Source organism: Physeter macrocephalus, chromosome 16 (genome assembly GCF_002837175.3).
Source record: "Physeter macrocephalus isolate SW-GA chromosome 16, ASM283717v5, whole genome shotgun sequence".
In the NCBI taxonomy this organism is placed as follows: domain Eukaryota; kingdom Metazoa; phylum Chordata; class Mammalia; order Artiodactyla; family Physeteridae; genus Physeter; species Physeter macrocephalus.
In genome coordinates this window covers 83,814,010-83,832,246 of record NC_041229.1, presented here as the reverse complement: position 1 = coordinate 83,832,246, position 18,237 = coordinate 83,814,010, and the positions used below count along the sequence as shown (strand labels likewise).

The 18,237-nt window shown below is 36.6% G+C and overlaps 1 protein-coding gene across 3 annotated transcripts in view; it reads right to left on the bottom strand.

The window, feature by feature from the left end:
• Positions 1–17,484, bottom strand: part of DNAJC24 (DnaJ heat shock protein family (Hsp40) member C24) — a 63,992-nt gene extending 46,508 nt beyond the window's left edge. The window contains exons 1-2 of one of the 3 annotated variants that reach the window (XM_024118745.2): positions 17,402–17,484; positions 16,467–16,610 (exon numbers count right to left, since the gene is read on the bottom strand). In XM_024118745.2, the coding sequence (XP_023974513.1) occupies positions 16,467–16,577 (111 nt within the window). In that variant the 5' untranslated portion in view covers positions 16,578–16,610; positions 17,402–17,484. Of the gene's footprint in view, positions 1–16,466; positions 16,611–17,082; positions 17,367–17,401 lie in introns of those variants that run through there. The other 2 variants (XM_024118746.3, XM_055091473.1) reach the window with 2 other exon arrangements.
• Positions 17,485–18,237: the final 753 nt, after the last annotated feature.

Below are 18,237 nucleotides of genomic sequence, written 5' to 3'. Positions count from 1 at the left end.
TCTATTTGTAGTTTTTTAAGGAACCTCCATACTGTTCTCCATAGTGGCTGTATCAATTTACATTCCCACCAGCAGTGCAAAAGTGTTCCCTTTCTTCACACCCTCTCCAGCATTTATTGTTTCTAGATTTTTTGATGATGGCCATTCTGACTGGTGTGAGATATCTCATTGTAGTTTTGACTTGCATTTCTCTAATGATTAATGATGTTGAGCATTCTTTCATGTGTTTGTTGGCAATCTGTATATCTTCTTTGGAGAAACGTCTATTTAGGTCTTCTGCCCATTTTTATTTTACACAAGATTTGAAAATGATTTTTGGTTTACAACTTTATCCTATTATTTAATTTTGAATATTTAGTATCTTTGTTCTACCTTTCTGTGCTCAATACTTTCATTTTCCCAGTCTAAGTCTTCTGCAATAAAGGTTCCTTTATGTTCTGACATTCTATATTTCTTTTAGTTAGTCTCTGAAATTCTATGATTCTTTTAAGCCAGACTATGAGACAAATAAAACAATGCTCTAACTACCCCTTCATGGATTTCCTATCAGCTAGACAAGTCAGATCATAATTAGAAAGTTATTTTAAGATTTCTTTTTTTCACTTTCTGCAAAAGCAAACTGTGAACCATTTACACCCAGGTTAAACTTTAAAAGGATTATCAGTAATAGAATTTTAGGCAAACCTGTGAAGGGAATATTTTTATCTTAAACACATGGCAAACTAGAGACACATCACCACAGCCTTCTCAATTACCACTATTTGTTGTCTAGAGTGTATGTGTTATGAGTCAACAAAACAATCTTGAATCGCCAAAACAAAGTTACTTCCAGTATGGTAAACAAGGAAAAGAGTTCTTAGATATGAGGAGTCAACCAGATGACAACAAAAGACATAATAAAAGGAAAAAATAGAAGAAACAAATTTTAGAGCTGGCTTTAGAAAGTAACACAGTATAAGCAACTCATTTTTTTAACAGATGAAATGCTGGCCCATAGTTTGTGACTTAAGACATATCTTAGCTTGCCTGGCACAATTTTAGTGAAAATGGGAAGGGTAAGGGAAGATGAACTTTTTCCCTCCCAGCTTTACTGAGATATATTTGCCATATAACACTGAATATAGTAGTGGTTATGTATTCTCTTAAACAGTGTAGCTAATTCACAAAATTGTTTTCAATTTTTAAAACATTCAGCCAAGGCTGTTAATAAATTCATATTCCAAGGGTCACAGGTGGTTATATTCGATTTGTCCTGTAAGAAAGACTACTAATTCTCTCCAATTTCAGCTGCAATTCTGAGTTGCTTAGCACTCAGGGTTGCCAATGTTTCTAGTTGCTACATCCAACAGACTCTGTTTCAGTTGGCAGCCTTCCTGGCCCCCCAACAATATCTGCAACTGTTGGCCACACCATCTCTTTTCCTTGGTTTCAGTTAACACCCCCGCTCTTCTGGTGAGACTCCTATTATCTCTGGCCACTCCTTTTCATTCTTAGTGAAGAGCTATTCCCTAAGGTTCTGTCCTAGGAAGCTATATAACACATTATATCTCCAGCCCCCTTGACCATAGGGTAATCTCATGGAGGCAAAGCTCAATGCATGGCTTTTAACCCCGACTTCTCGAGTTCTATCTGCACTGCCACTTGCCAACTGGAAATCTTCACATGGCTATTCCACAGACACATCCCACTCCACTTGCTTTTTAATGAACCAAACATCTTTTCCCAGAAAACTTCTTCTTCCTCTGTTCCTTACCTTAGTTAAGAACACCACCTACCTACTGTGTCTTAACTTCAAAATCACAAATTCATTTTCAACCCCCCATTTCCTGACATATTCAATCCATCACAAACCTACGTCCATATTCTCTTTCATCTCTTCCTTTCTACTCTCAATACGAATGCAACGGTTCAAGTCCTCATTGCCTCTTGGTGTAATTGTTACAAAGGCAATGTTCTCTCTGCCTCAAGTTTCTCTCCACTCTAACATATCTTATTTACAGTTATCAATATTACCTGCTAAAATATATGTCTAATCTTGTTCAAAAATATCCTTAGGACTTGCAGAATAAAGTTTAAACTCTACAGCCTATATTCAAACCCCTATACAATTTGACTTACAACCGACATTCCCAGCCTCATACTCTACTATAGCTCTTGGGCCAGGACACTGGCTCTCATCAATTTCCTGAGCATTCTCTGCCCCTGACTCTACTATACCACAAACTTCTAAAGAGAAGTCATGCTTTAGACTACATGCCTTCTTAGAAACAACATGCAATAATGCTCATACTTACCCATACTTGTAAGAGTCATGAGCCAGAAAGTTCCAAAAAAAAGTCTCCAAGCACATCAACAAAAATCCAGGAGAATCAATAAATGAAGATAATATCAGCCCCCAAAGCTCATTAATCAGAAGGACACATATCCATGAATTGGCAATGGCCTTTGGAAACCAATTATGACAAAGATGCATGGAGAAACAATAGCAAAAGGAGAGAAAAGAGACAAAAATTCAAAGGCAACAGAAAGAAAAGATAAGAGAAATAATGACTAAAGATGAGAAGAAGCAAGAGAAGCAATGAGAAACAGTTCAAAGAAAAATAATAATAGAAAACAGACACAGTGAAGATGGGAGAAATGGGGTTGGTTCAACAACAGGGCAACAGCATGGAGATACTCCACGTAGAGATACTCAACAAAGAAACATAACAGTCCTATAAACCTCAACAATTCACAGTAAAGGAATAACAAAACACCAAAAACATGATGAATTGAGTCACCAATCAACCTAATAAAGCTAATCGCCTTTTGAGATTTCCTTTTTTTTTCTAATTTAGAAAAATACAGGCTTTCCAAAATTTTACAGTATTACATGATGAGTAACAATATCTACAGAGCTGAAAAGTAACTCTCTGTGCTAAGTCTTTTATTTCATTCATTTGCTAAAATAATTTTTCTTCTGAAATATGACACAGTCCCCTGCCTTCCTAAAGAAAATATATACATATCACAATTATATCTATTCAGGACAAAACAGTGCAGTGCTCATACTATTGCCCTACTGTGTAAGAAGTATACTATTAGACCCACGATAGAAGCCTTGCTACCATCTACAAATGGAGGAAAGTTTAAAACTGTGCTAACCTCAAAGCATAAAAATGGATTCCTGAGCCCAGACCTGTGTCTCAGTTTTCTTAATATTTTACATAGTTAAATAAAAAAAAATCCTAAGCTCTGTTCTGCCTGAATGTGACTCCTGGGTCTGTAGTATAGACTAGGGATTTCCAAACTTCAGTCATCCTTATACCATCTTTAAGATTTTTGCCATATTCTCATACTATTAATATTCTTCTTTACTTTTTTTGGTAAACAGACTTTAACTCATTTTTATTACTCAGCTTCATTCTAAAACCAAGTATCTGCTGTGATATATATATATGTATAAATATTTTATAGTAAAAATATAACTACTTACATAAAAATTGTTCACCTGCATACCATTTAAAATTATTTTTGCATATATCATCAATAAAGTGTACCACACTTTAAGAAATAGTACCGAAACATACCATACTTTATGTATTTATGATTTACATAAGAGGAGGCCTCACTGAAAAGATTAAAACCTATATTTGCATCTATATTCTAACCAAAAAGGATTTTTTGAGCTAATATGATTAAATGATTGCTGTACATTTTCTAAAGAGTAGTTTTGGCATCTCAAATTAAGCCATGTCATTAGAAGGAAGAATGTACTGGTAACATTACTAAACAACTAAGGAAATGCTTTAGAAAACCCATCTGCTAATACAACACTCTGAAAGAGTTCATGTTACTTTAATTTAGCAACTTAACCAAATTTACTTGAGCAGTAAGTTATAGGTTGCTGGGTTTAAGATGGAGGATAGGATAACTGTTCTTGAATTTATTCACATAGCAAGACCCCCGACTTTATGCAGTGCTTGGCATCCTTTCTTCTCAATTTCCTCACATACTATTGAGGAATGACCTCTCTCAAATTGTGTGTGGTCTTCCACAGCTAAAGTTTGTCTGCCAGAACAGAGCCCTCTCCTGAAACTCTGAATTTTTACCAGGGCAGTCAGAAGCTCTTCATAGCAATGGTGGCAGTAGAGGTAATAGCAATGGTGCCCTGACCAGGCTGCCCCAGTTGTGAAACAGATGCTATGCATCCTGGTTCCTTTTTTTTTAAAACCCTTTGCAGTCCCCTTGGTTTGTTTCTCTTAGACATGAGCCTTCAGCCTTCTATCAATTCTCTGAGCCCCACAAAACTCTTCTAATAGCCATCTTTGTGCTTGGCAGGAGTTGTTTTTTATTGATTGCAAAAAAGAAGCTTAGGGCTTCGCTGGTGGCGCAGTGGTTGCGCGTCCGCCTGCTGATGCAGGGGAACCGGGTTCGCGCCCCGGTCTGGGAGGATCCCACATGCCTCGGAGCGGCTGGGCCCGTGAGCCATGGCCGCTGAGCCTGCACGTCCGGAGCCTGTGCTCCGCAACGGGAGAGGCCGCAGCAGAGGGAGGCCCGCATACCACAAAAAAAAAAAAAAAAAAAAAAAGAATCTTAAATAATACAAAACAAAATGATGTTTCATGATTGAAAATGTAATCAATTCAGTTTTCAAGTGTCATCTAAACTAGTCATGGTTCATCAAAAATTTTTTTTCACCAAATTTTTTTGCATCAAAAGAATTTTTTTTGATGATTCATTTCACTGTTTTAGATCTACAATGAAATAAAGTATCAGAAGTATAAGCTTACCTTAGGTTAGCTAATCTATTAACTGTAAAATCAAAATCTTTACCCTAAGGAAACAGTCAAAATTAGAAATAAAAATTTTTAACAATTTTCTGCTCATTTCAATGATTCAACTTGTGTCCTAAGACATTATTCAAAATAAAGAATCTTACAGAAATATTTCATGAGAAATGTAATCCATTATAAGAGATTTTCTACCTCATACCTTTAAAGATTCATTTTGTTTCCTTTTTCATTGAGGAATAATTTACATACAGTAAAATGTACCCATTTCAACTTATGGCTTGATGAATTTTAATAACTGTATATAGTCATGTAAGACCCACCAAAATCAAGATACAGAACAGTTCTATCACCTCCAGGCTTCCTCATGCCCCTCTGTAGTCAATCCCCTCCACCAACCTCAACCAGCTACTTAAAGATTTATTTTTAGTGTTATCTATCTCTGTAGTAGCACTGAATTCAAAGAAAATCTGGGTCATGTGTATTAAAGTGTCTTCTAGTGGGAACAGCCAAATCTTAGGGTTTTGGTGTAGAATAGCATCCATACCATCATTTACGATAGCCAAGACATGGAAGCAATCTAAGTGTCCATCAATGGATGAACAGATAAAGTTGTGCATATGTCTCCAATAGAATATTATTCAGCCATAAAATGTAAGGGAATCCTACCATTTGCAACAGCATGGATGAACCCTGAAGACATTATGCTAAGTGAAGTAAGTCAGACAGAGACAAATACTGTATGATCTCACTTATATGTGAAATCTTAAAAAAAAAAATGAATTCATAGAAAACAAATTTGTGGTTACCAGAGGAAGAAGGTGAGGGAGGGGAACTGGAAGAAAGTTGTCAAAGAGTTACAAACCCCCAGTTATAAGATTAAAGTAAGTACTAGGGATGTAATGTACAACATGATGACTATAGCTAACACACTGCTATGTGAGATACAGGAAAGTCGTTAAGAGCGTAAATCCTAAGAGTTCTCATCACAAGGAGAAAATTTTTTTGCTTTTTTCTTTTCTTCTTATTGTACTCTTATGGGAAGATGCATGTTAGCTGAACCTATTGTGGTAGTCATTTTACAATATATTTAAATCAAACCATCATGCTGTATACCTGAAACTTACACAATGATGTATATCAACTATTTCTCAATAAAACTGGGGAAAAAAGGTCAAAAAACAGAGGCACAAATTCCCAAAAGGAGGAGGAATTCTTTCTGATATACCATCAACGAACAAGGATTTAATAAAAATTGAAGTTGGCAAGAAGGCCAACTTGGTACAATGTTGTTATGGTCTAGAAATAAAGTTTTAGAGAATGCTGACAGTCAAAAGAGGGTGAAAATGACAATGCTAGTCCTATCTGGGAGAAAGGTGCTTTCACTGACTGATTAATCAGTCCTGTAAATACGCAGCCATGTACAGATATAAATTCTTCATCTTCACTTTAAGAGATAAAAAAACAAGCTGACATTTGACATTTTTCACTATCTTCCCAAACATCTATGTCTGTATTTTCACAGTACAAAAATCTATATTGACAATGATGACCCTTAAGCCATTAAAAAAGGTTAAAGTGTTATTTTCACTGTGTTGGAAAAAACCAGAAAAGTGTCAACCTCCCGATACTGAATTATTACATACAACTATAAAATAACTGAGCATTTACTATGTGCCAAGCATTGTTTTAAATACTTTATGTGTATAGCTCATTTAAATCCTTCCAACTTCCCTATGAAATAGATATTTAGTTACTAAATGCCTAGAACAGGGCTGGCACATAGTAGGTATTCAATATGTGTTATGAATAAATAATGATTCACATCTATTGTGCAGATAAGGAAACAAGCTCCTAAATTATAGAGCTGGCTCAGAGTCACAGAACTACTATGTGGCAGTCAGAATTCAAACCCAGGAAGTTATCTCCAGAGCCCACATTTTTAACCCTTCACTATTCTGCACCTTTAACATAAATGCTACCTTTCCTCTAAAGATACAATCTGTCATTGCTGTATATATGCAGTAGAAAGATTAAGAAAAAACTGAAAGATTAAGAAAAAAGTAACTCTTACCTTTTTACTTTCCCAGTTTTCAAAGCATATATAGAGTGTGTCATAATTTCTTGCCACTAACCAGAGTGTTACTTAATTTCTGAGTCTGAGTTTCCAGGGATAATAATATCTCGCTTTACAGAGTTAAATAAATAAATGCACATAAAGTGATTAGAAGAGTGTCTGATACACAGTGTTGTGTAGTAGCTAAAATTATTACTTAATGTTCACTTAAAATGTCATTCCTACCATTCTTATCATGGAAGAGAATAGTTCATACAAAAGTAATTTATTGTTAAATACCTTGCACCCTGTATGACACCAAGATGACAGCTAGTTAACGACATTAACAAAAATCTTAATGTTCATTACAAGACAAGTTACACTCTTCTGATTTTTACTTACAACACTCCCAGATTTTTTCAGAAAGTTTCTCTTAATGCCTAAGTACTTTTCCTATGATCAAGATCACATCACTTTGCAGTGTTGTCAAAAGACCTGTTTAAAGAATTGTTCTTAGTTCCCTTCTTTGCTGATGTGGTATTTTCCCCCCTATAGCACAGTAACCCTTTTTACTTTCCTTTTCAAGATGCTAAAATGTATTACATAACAAACTTAATGCTAATCTATATATATATAATCACTTGTAATCAAAATAGAACCTCTGAATGCCCACATAAGTGTTAAAGGCACTTATATCCTTCCAACATTAAGAATATGAGCATACTGCAAACTTCTGCCTCAAATTACACGGATTTTCTTTAAGATTATGGAACATATTGTAAGAGCAGCATACACTTTTCCAACACAATAATTCTTTTGCAGTTGAAAGGTATCCTGTAATATTATCAGCATCAATGGGAAAAGACCCCCAATTTTCAATGTGACAAAGCTTTTGGGGAGAAGCTTTATCCTCAGTTAACAGCAATTTTCACATGCATAACTGTAAAAAATATGGGAATAATATAACTAATCATTCTTGACCCTAGACCATTTCAAAGCAATGAATTATCATTCAACATACATTAAAAAAAAAAACTAAAAAATAGTTTAAAAATTGATTCATAAAAAAAGAACAACAATGTGCTTTTATTAAGAAAGTCCCTATTAATAAAATGCTGCTGGGAAATGCTGATTTAATTACCTTTATTTTTATATAGTAATTTATTAGGCAACAGACTTAATGGTATGTGAAATAAATGTCTTTCGAGCTAATTCGGCACTTTACGTTTATATGTATCTTTAAAGCATTCTAAAAGATCTCAATTCGTTAATAAGAATTTTTTCAGAATCATGACCTTGAGTAAGTACTACGTTTACAAAAACTGAAATAAGGAAACAGTATTCACTAAATCAACATGTACTGTAAACTTAGCAGCCTGCGATTTAGCAATATTTTATCCCAACAACTAATTATGTAGGAGGTGTTAAATTCAAAGTCTTCTGAACTTGGAAAAGTACATGTAATAAATGTGCCTTTTTACAAAATTAGATACAGAATAGTATTTGTCAAATGTAATTTTATTCTCCAACTGTTCTGTGACATTGTTGAAAAACAGACTAAGAAAATATATGGTAATTCAAATTGGAAAGAAAGCTTATGAACTTTAAACTATACTACTTCATTAACTGTACATGAATGAGGTGTTCCACTGAAATCCAGAAAACTGAAAATTATGCCTTTAAACAACTGTAAACCCTTCTGGATGGCAATTATGAGAAGTCTGATATAATGGGAGAGAGTCTAGGGGGCAGAGGATATGTCATCAAGCCTAGGTTTTACACTTTACTAATTGTGTATTTCAGACAAATCACTGAACTATAACTAAGCCTTGGTTTTCTCAACTGCAAATATGAAGATAATATTACCTAGCTTACAGGACTGCTGAGAGGATAAAACCAGAAAAGATATAAAAGCATTTGTAAACTGTAAAGTATAAACTAGTATAAAGTACTATATACATGCTACTAATTATATACTTACTACCACATACTTCCTTGCCTTCTTAAACAGAATACACTGAACATAATTTAACCTATGGCCATTAATTCTGAATATAAATTATCATACTAAGCTGTAAATAGGGACCAAAGGCACCGTGACCCAGGCTAAAGGAGGCCAAGATATTACGCTGATTGTTTTAATGCCACTTTATAGGTCTGGTTGCCTTCTGCACAGTTAGTTGTTGGCTGAGACTTCCTGCTGCTATCAGCACACTCAGCTACTTATAGGGAACCTTCCCAGAATAACGCTAGTTGGAATTCTCTCTCCTATAATTTGCTGCTCCACTTCCTCTTTCAACAGATAACTCTGTTTTCTCCTTCACAGAGTAAAAAAGAAACCACCAAATGAGAGCTCATCATCCTCCTGCTACCAAACTGACAAATGAACCAGTTCTTGGATCCAACTTTCCTTCTCTCCTATAACAATAGAGACAGAGCCCTCCCTTCTCTTACCTAAAGGGAATCCTTCCACCTATGCTTCAGATGCCATTCCCTTCTGACATCTGTCAGTTATCCTCTCTCCCCTACAACTTAAATCCCAAGCTTTCTCTTGGCTACTTCCCATTAAATTTAAACATGCTCAAGTCTCTCCATCTTCTAAAAGGAAAAGCAGGAAAAAACCTTTAATCACACTCCAGCTACCCTCATTCTCCTCACCTGCCAGCTATACCTCTCTTAGAGAAATAACATTAAATGCACTTTTACTAGGGGAGGGTACCCAAGAGGAAGGGAGGCATGGCAGAGAGAAGGGGAGGCAGGGGTTACAATTAAGACAATTTTGAAACAATAAGTAGAGTTAATCAGGTGAGGTAGGGGAAGGGGCACAGTGGACCAGGGAGAGAGAGCTGTGGCAGGAACAAGGCCTCACTGGAGTAGGTTTAAGAGAGAGATTGGAAAAAGGAAGCAGAGGCAACTTTTGGAAACAGTTTTTGCTGCAAAGAACAACAAAGTTGGGGCAAGAGGTGGCAGAAATGGGTTGAGAAAAAAGGTTTTTTTTTCCAAAGATAGGAGAAATAATGGCACATTTTAATGCAGATAGGAATAATTCAGGAGAACAAGCCAGATTCTACAAATTCAATCGTTTCTTTAAATAGGGAGCTGAGGACTCAAAGAAACCTAATGAACCCAAATCCAAATGAAACGACCCTCCCCAGAAGAGAAAAAAAATCCAACACTGTTCTTACCTTTGGAACAGCAGTAGGAGCAGGAAACCAATGTTGACACAGATAAGAAGAAAAGGAACTTTAATTTTAAAGGCCAAGTGTAGACTGGCACGACAATTTAGAATCCTTTGCCCTCCAAACACAATATAGATTCTGCACCCACCCACCAACTCTATCCTATAGGCCTCTGCCAAGTGTTCACAAGTAAGAATAGACACAGGGCAGGAGAGCCAAAAGTCACCCACGAAGCACCCGCACAAGTGGCTTACTCAAGTCAAGGCAGGACTGGAGCAGTGACAGAAACCCTCTAAGGAATCCAGACTTCACACTGAGTACCAGGCAGAGTGATCCACAGCTAAGGGAAGAACAGGAAAACTGAGACAGACCACTCCTAACATGCAGGGGACCTGCTGCAGTCCAAGGACAGGGCAGGAGAGCTGAGACAAATCCTGATGGGACTCAGATCTCAAGTTCTGCTACAGGGGCAGTTCTGATCCTGCTCAAACCATTTGAAGCCTATGGTGAAATGGATCATGAAAGCAACAGCAAGCAAAGAAACTCAGCTCAATTACAGACCAGACTGCCTTAGACTGCCACACAAGTTGCCTTACAAAGAAGGGGCATGCCCATCCCTGAGAATATAGGTATTCTTTACTTCAGCCTCTACTTTCCATTTACAAACAATTGTGACATTCAATAAAAAAATTATGAGACATGCAAAGAAGCAAGAGAATTTGGTCCATCATCAAGAAAGGATACAGAACTGAAACAGGAGGGAAGCGGGCAGGGCACAACTTTTAAAAGAACAGCACAGCCGTTAAGGATATGACAAAAACTGGTTAGAACCAATTAGGCCCAAGATGGAGAAGATTCAACTTCCAGTAGACCTTGAGCCTCATTATACGCTTACTGGAATACATTAGCAAGCTAAATGACATACCCACCAGTGCCATGACAGTTCCGAGGCTAACCATAAAAGGCCAAAAAGTAGGCAGTGGCCCAATTCCTGGAAATCCCGGCCCTTCCCCAAAATAGCTGGAATAATCCTCCCACTTATTAGCCTATGAAATTACCGAGCCCATAAACACTAACCACCCCATATTTCGGGGTCACTCTCATCTTTTGAGACAGACCACATTCTCTCCATGGTATGTGTATCTCCCAGGGACCCTCACCTTTTGAGATGGCCCACATGCTATGAAGTGTGTACCTCTCTCAATAAATCTACCTCTTACCTATCACTTTGCCTCTCACTGAATTCCTTCTGTACTGAGACATAAAGAACCTGAGCTTCATTAAGTCCTGAGACCAGGTGTGCAATTTCAATTAAAAGAGTGGGTTTGGGCTTCCCTGGTGGCGCAGTGGTTGAGAGTCCACCTGCCGATGCAGGGGACGCAGGTTTGTGCCCCGGTCTGGGAGGATCCCACATGCCGCGGAGCGGCTAGGCCCGTGAGCCATGGCCGCTGAGACTGCACATCCGGAGCCTGTGCTCTGCAACGGGAGAGGCCACAACAGTGAGAGGCCCGCGTACCGGAAAAAAAAAAAAAAAAAAGACAGTGGGTTCAAGCCCCAGCCCGTGGGTTCAAGTCCCAATCTAAGTTTTTGCTGGGTTCAATTCCCATCTGAGTTGCAAGGTTTCAGAAGCAGATCCAGAGATGACCCAGATGTTAGAATTACCAGACAGGGACTTAAAAAAAAAAAAAAAAAAAAACTGTATTAGAGTATCTAGTGGAAGTGGTGCACAACACTAGAAAGGAAAAGATGAAAGAGAGATGAAAACTATATAAAAAGAGACAGGAGAAATACAAGATACAAAAATTATATAATAAAGAGTAAGAATTTCTTTAATGAGTTTATCAGCAGGTGGACACAGTAGAAGGAAAAATAAAACCAGTGAACTTGAACACAGGTTCATAGAAATTATGCAAACTGAAATAAAAACAGAAAAAAAAAAGACTAGGGGAAAAAAGAACAGAGTATCCAATAGCTGTAGTACAATCTAATATATATGCAATTAGAATCCCAAATGAAGAAGAGAGGAAGAATGGAGTAGAAAAAAAAAATGTGAAGACATAATGGCTGAAAACATTCCAAAACCAAAGAAAGAAAGATATCAACCAAAAATCCAAGCTCAGTTAACCCTAGATAGGATAAATGCAAAGTAATCACATTTTAGGCACATGCCAGAGAAACAACTAAAATCAAAAGATAAAGAAAAAATTCTGAAAGCAACCAAAGAGAAAGACACATTAAAAAGAGGATATGAATTACAGCTGACTTCTCATCAGAAACAACTGCGTAGGAATATTTCAAATAAAATAATAACATTATACTATGGAGTTCATAGCATATATGGAGATAAAATATATGAAAACAAGAAGAAAAGGGAAGGAAGGTGGTAAATGGAAGTGTACTGTTGTGAGGTTCTTACACTGTGAAGTAATATTTTTTGAAGGTAAATTTGATAACATAAAGATACATATTATAATCTCTAGAATAATCACTAAAAAAAATATATATTAATAGAAGCATAACTAAAAATTCAACAGAGGAAATAAAGTATCCAAAAAAAATTCACCCAAAAGATGCTAAGAAAGGCAAAACAGAGGAACAAAGAGGCCACAACAGTGAGAGGCCCGCATACCGCAAAAAAAAAAAAAAATTTGTGGGATGTAGCTAAAGCAGCGCTCCTGGCTTAGAGAGAAATTTATAACTTTAAGTGACTAAGTAAGTATGTAAGAAAAGAAGACAGGTGTACAATCAATGATGCGTATTTCTACATTTATAAACCAGGCAAATAAAAGCAAGTAAGTAGAAGAAAGGATATCATAAAATTAAAAGCAGAGACCAAGTGAAGAGAAATGACAAACAATATAAAAATATCAACGAAGTAAAAGTTGTTCTTGGCAAAGATTAAACAAATAGATAAACCTCTAGCAAGCCTCATCAGGAAAAAAGAAATAGAAAACACAAATTACCAATATAAAGTATCAAAGGGAAAACATAACTACATAACTTACAGCAATAAAAGAAGAATAAGAAGATAGTATGAACATTATAACAATAAGACTTCTTAAATGAAATGGACAAATTCTTAAAAAACACAATTCACCTATGTTGACAAAACAGAAAATAGAAAATCTGAATAGCCCTATAGCCTCCAAAAATAATTAAATTCATAACTGCAAAACTTCCCACAAAGAAAACTTCAGGCCCAGATGACTTCCCTAGTAAATTCTATTAAACATTTAAATAAGAAACAATGGCAATATTACACAAACTTTTTCAGAAAAGACAGAAAATGGAATCATTTTCCAATTCTTTTATGGAGCCAGCATAACCATGATACTAAATTTAGACACAGACATACAAGAAAAGAAAATTATACCAGGATACACCATGAACCTAGACATAAAAGAACAGCAACTGGAATCCTGCAATACATAAAAAACACAATACTTCATGAACAAGTAAGATTTGTTTATCCCAGGTATGCAAAATAAGTTTAACATAAGAAAAATCAATATAATTCAGTATATTAATAGGTTAAATAAGGAAAACTAATACATGCAAACTTCAATAAATGTAAAAAAAAAATTTAATAAAGTTCAATACCCATTCATGATAAATACTCTCAGCGGCTAGGAATAGGAAAAATTTCCCCAACCTGATAAAGGGCATCTTAAAAAACACAGCTAACACTCTATTTAATAGTAAAATATTGAAGGTTTCCCCCTTAAAATCAGGAACAAGGCAAGGATATTTCCTCTCACACTTCAGTTGAACACTGTAATAGAAGCACATAACTAGTGCATTAAAGCAAGAAAAATAAATAAAAGGCATACAGATTACAAAGAATTAAAGCTCTCTTCATTTGCAAATGGAATAATTGTGTTGGTATAAAATTCTAAGGAATCTACAAAAACAGCTACAGGACAACTGACAAGCAAATTACCAACACTGTGAGATACAAGATCAGTATATAAAAATAAACTACCAAAAACATTTCTAAAAACTAGAAATAAATCTAAAGAAAAATGTGTAATACTACACTGAAAGTTCTAAAATATTTCTGAGAAATTAAAGATGACTCAAGTTATGGAGAGATCTAACATATTCATGGATTAGAAGACTCAGTATTGTTAAATATTATTAAATGTCCATTCTGCTAAAATGGATATATATTCAATAGTCACAATTAAAATTCAAGCAGGATTTTTTTAATAGAAATGTATAAGCTGATTCTAAATGTCTATGTACATGTAAGCAATCTAAAATAACCAAAATAAATTTGAAAAGAAAAATAAGATTAGAGAATTTAACTTTATGTGACTTTAAAACTGACTATAAACCTACAGTAATCAAGAAAAAGGTATTAGTAAACGGATAAACAAATATATTCAACAGAATAGGGTCCAAAAATAGACCCATCTTGCCAAAACAATCCAATGGAGAGAGGAAAATCTTTTCAATAAATGAGGAACAACTGGATAGCCATACTCAGAGAAAAACAAAAACATGACTTCCTATATCACACGATACATAAAAATCAGAGGTCTAAAAGTAAAAGCAAACTATATATCTTCTAGAAGAAAACACAGGAGAATATTTTCATAACCTTATTAGAGAAGACACAGAAAGCACAAATCATAAAACAAAAATTTGATAAATTATATTTCACCAAAACAAAAAACTTCTCATCAAAAAGCACCATTAGGAAAATGAGCTGGCAAGCCATAGGCTAAGAGAAAATACATACAATACATACACGAGTTCAAGAATATATTTAATTTTTTAAAATGAGCCTTCACAAAAGAAAATTATACAGATGGCTAAAATCACATTAAAGAAGAGCTTAACATCATTAGCCATCAGAGAAATACAAAATAAAACCACAGTGAGATTTCACTATAAACACAGGAGGATTGTGCAGTGGTTCTCAATGAGATACAGAGGTTGGCAATTTTTAGAGCCAGGAGACATTTGTAGTTGTTACTGGCATCTAGAATGCTGCTAAACATCTATAATGCACTGGACAGCCCCACATAACAGTTATCCTGCCCAAAATGTCAATGGTGGCAAAACTAAAAAACCTCTAACAGATTAATTGAAAGAGACTAATAGCATCAAATATTGGGGAAGATGTAGAGCAACTGGAACGCTGATATATTACTAGAGGGTATGCAAAATGGTTCATTCACTTTGTTTGATATTTGACAGACATTACCATATTAAGTGCAAATGGCTTCTTGTCAAATTACATGCCAAATGACCTACAAGGCCCTGCATGATCTAAACCCAGTCTACTTCTCCAGTCTCATCTCTCAGTTAACTGAGGCACAAGGATGATACAGTATTAGGAAATTTTTCAAAAAAGTCTACTTGATTTTACTGACAGAAATCTTAAAAATCCTGAGACAAAAGAAACCTTAACATCATTTAGCTCAACTTATTACCTAAAGCAGGGATAAATAATACATTCTTGACAGTGAAACATCTACTGTCTCTCACAATAAACACTAAGTTATGGCAAAAATCTCATAGATCTATTTGATAAAAACTAGAGAAACAACTAATGTTATATAAGTAATGGTCCTCTACTCTTTTTGTAAACTTAGTTAACTGGAGACCACTATAGTTAGTGTTACTGCCTTAAGAAACCTTACAATATAGGCTGAAAAAATTAATATGGTAGTTTAGAAAGATACTATCTAATTATAAATACCACAACTCGTTTCACAAAAGAATGGAATCAGGTGCAAAACAGTGTTTAACAGGCCTAAGTCAGTATTATTCAATAAGAATATACTGAAAACTATAAATGCAAGCCACATATGCAATGTTTAAAAAGCAGATGAAGTCAATTTTGATAATACATTTACTGTATATGCAAATATATGCACATATATTGTGTATAAAATGTGCAAAATGGCCAATATATCCAAAATATTATCACTTCAACGTTTAATCAACATAAAATTTTTACACTATTTTATATTCCTTTTCTGTACTAAGTCTTCAAAATCCAATGTGTGTTTTATACTTACAGCACACCTCATTTTGGACTAGCCAAGTTTCAAGTGCATAATAGCCACATGTAGCTAGTGTCTACTGGATGCTAATGTCGCTTATAACATGACACACTTCAAGGAATTTTACATGGATTACTTCATTTAATCCTCCCTGAGGAACATACAGGGGAAAGTAACTTGTCCAAGTTCTCAAGGTTAGTTAGGGGTAGAATCAGGATTTTAACTTAATCAGCATGACTCAGATCTGGTCCAAACCACCATGCCATCCCACCTCAAATCAACCTTTTTCTCTTACAATATTACTGAAACTTTCAGTTAACCAAATTAATACTTTGATTCCTGCTTTGATATTACATATTCATTTTACGGACACCTAAATTTCCGGTCACATAAAAAACCTGATTTTCCCCCTATGATTTAGAAAATGAAAGAAAAGACTTACCATTAATATGAGTTTTTGATACTTTTGCTTCAGGTCTGACACACTTGCAGATGGGTCTGCCTCCAGAATGCTGTACCAATCCTTTTTTGGTATCTGCTCAAATGCCATCATCCCTCGAACAAGAAGTGGGCCTTCTCAGATCAACTGAACAGAAATATTAATGACAATTCATTACGGTTTGCGTGTATCTAAGAATTAACTAGGTACAGCTTCCCTAAGTTCTGTAATATTTAATTAAGTCACGATTATAATGCAAACCTGAAGCATATATTTTCATTTAAGACGCCCCAAGAATTTCATATATGAGTATACAGACAAGTGTGAAAAACCTGATAAATGTTTCATGATATACGCTTACATCTTAATGAGTATTCAACAGCATAAAAAAAAATAGAAATCGATGATGAACCCGAGCGGTGGATGACCCTCTAAGAAAGGTATTTCTGTTAGTCTCTTGGTAAAAGCGACACACAGTAAGTACTCACTAAACACACTAGAGTTTAACAAATGTTTACAAAAAGAATAAATATTCTTAAAAAGCAAAACGAAGAATTAAAATGAATTTGGGAGCATTCCCTCTTAATGTCTCCAGTTCACTTCTTTTCTTCCAGATTACCTTAAAAGAATAACATGCGAAATTAGCAGTCAGCACCGGCAGGTAGAGAGCAACAGTCCCTCGGTTATCGGAGAGGCACTCAGACCTCGCAAAGAGCTCCTGAACCTGTTCACTGGAGCATACGGCAGCCCTCCAGCAACCGAAAAGACCCCTCTAGGAGCCCCAGAACCAGGAAACCTCTTCCCACAGCCATGAACTCAACGAGACATCCGGGGCTTCCTCAAAATTGGGACTCGGAAATCCTCTGCATTCACAGTCGGCTCTGTAGCCCAGCCACAGGCCGGTACTCTCTCCTGGCTTCACTCGATATCAAACTTACCAAACTTGGTAGAGCCACAGGCGTTCACTCCACTCCTGCCGTCTGCCAACCTCGGAATCCTTTTCTGCTTCCGCCGGAAGTCATTGCCCTGACGCGATCACGTTTCTAGCCGAGCCGCAGTGGCTGAGGCACCGACCGGAAGCGCCGCTCCGCCCCGTTGGACGCGGTCGCTATGGTAACCCAGTCGCCGCTTCCACAGGGTTTACCAACCGTAAGTGACCGAGCTTTGGAAAAGGCGTCCTTCGCCTCGTTCTAACTCGCTCTTATCCTGGCTCCCCGAATGTCGCTTCTCTTCTCTCCCTCAGCGAGCACCCCCATCCCCCGGGCTTCCTCCGCCTTCCCCAAAGATTCCTCCTCTTACTCTACCCAGCGCCGCTCCCAATTATTTCGTGGTTGGCAAACGTAGTACTATGGCGGGGGATGGGGAGTGAAGTCGGGGTACTGTTGGGATTGGGATGAGAAGGATGAGGAGAACTGATTCCTCCCGTCTCCCAAGACTTCCTTTGGAATGTTCTCATTCCAAAATTAAGAAAACTAAAACCTATGCTGAGTAAAGTTTTTCAGTTTTAATATTTTTTTCTGGAAGAGATGTTCGACTTATTTTTTTTTTTTTTTTGCGGTACTGGGGCCTCTCACTGTTGTGGCGGCCTCTCCCGTTGCGGAGCACAGGCTCCTGACGCGCAGGCGCAGCGGCCATGGCTCACGGGCCCAGCCGCTCCGCGGCATGTGGGACCCTCCCGGACCGGGGCACGAACCCGTGTCCCCTGCATTAGCAGGCGGACTCTCAACCACTGCGCCACCAGGGAAGCCCCAAGTTAGTTATTTCTTTTAGATTT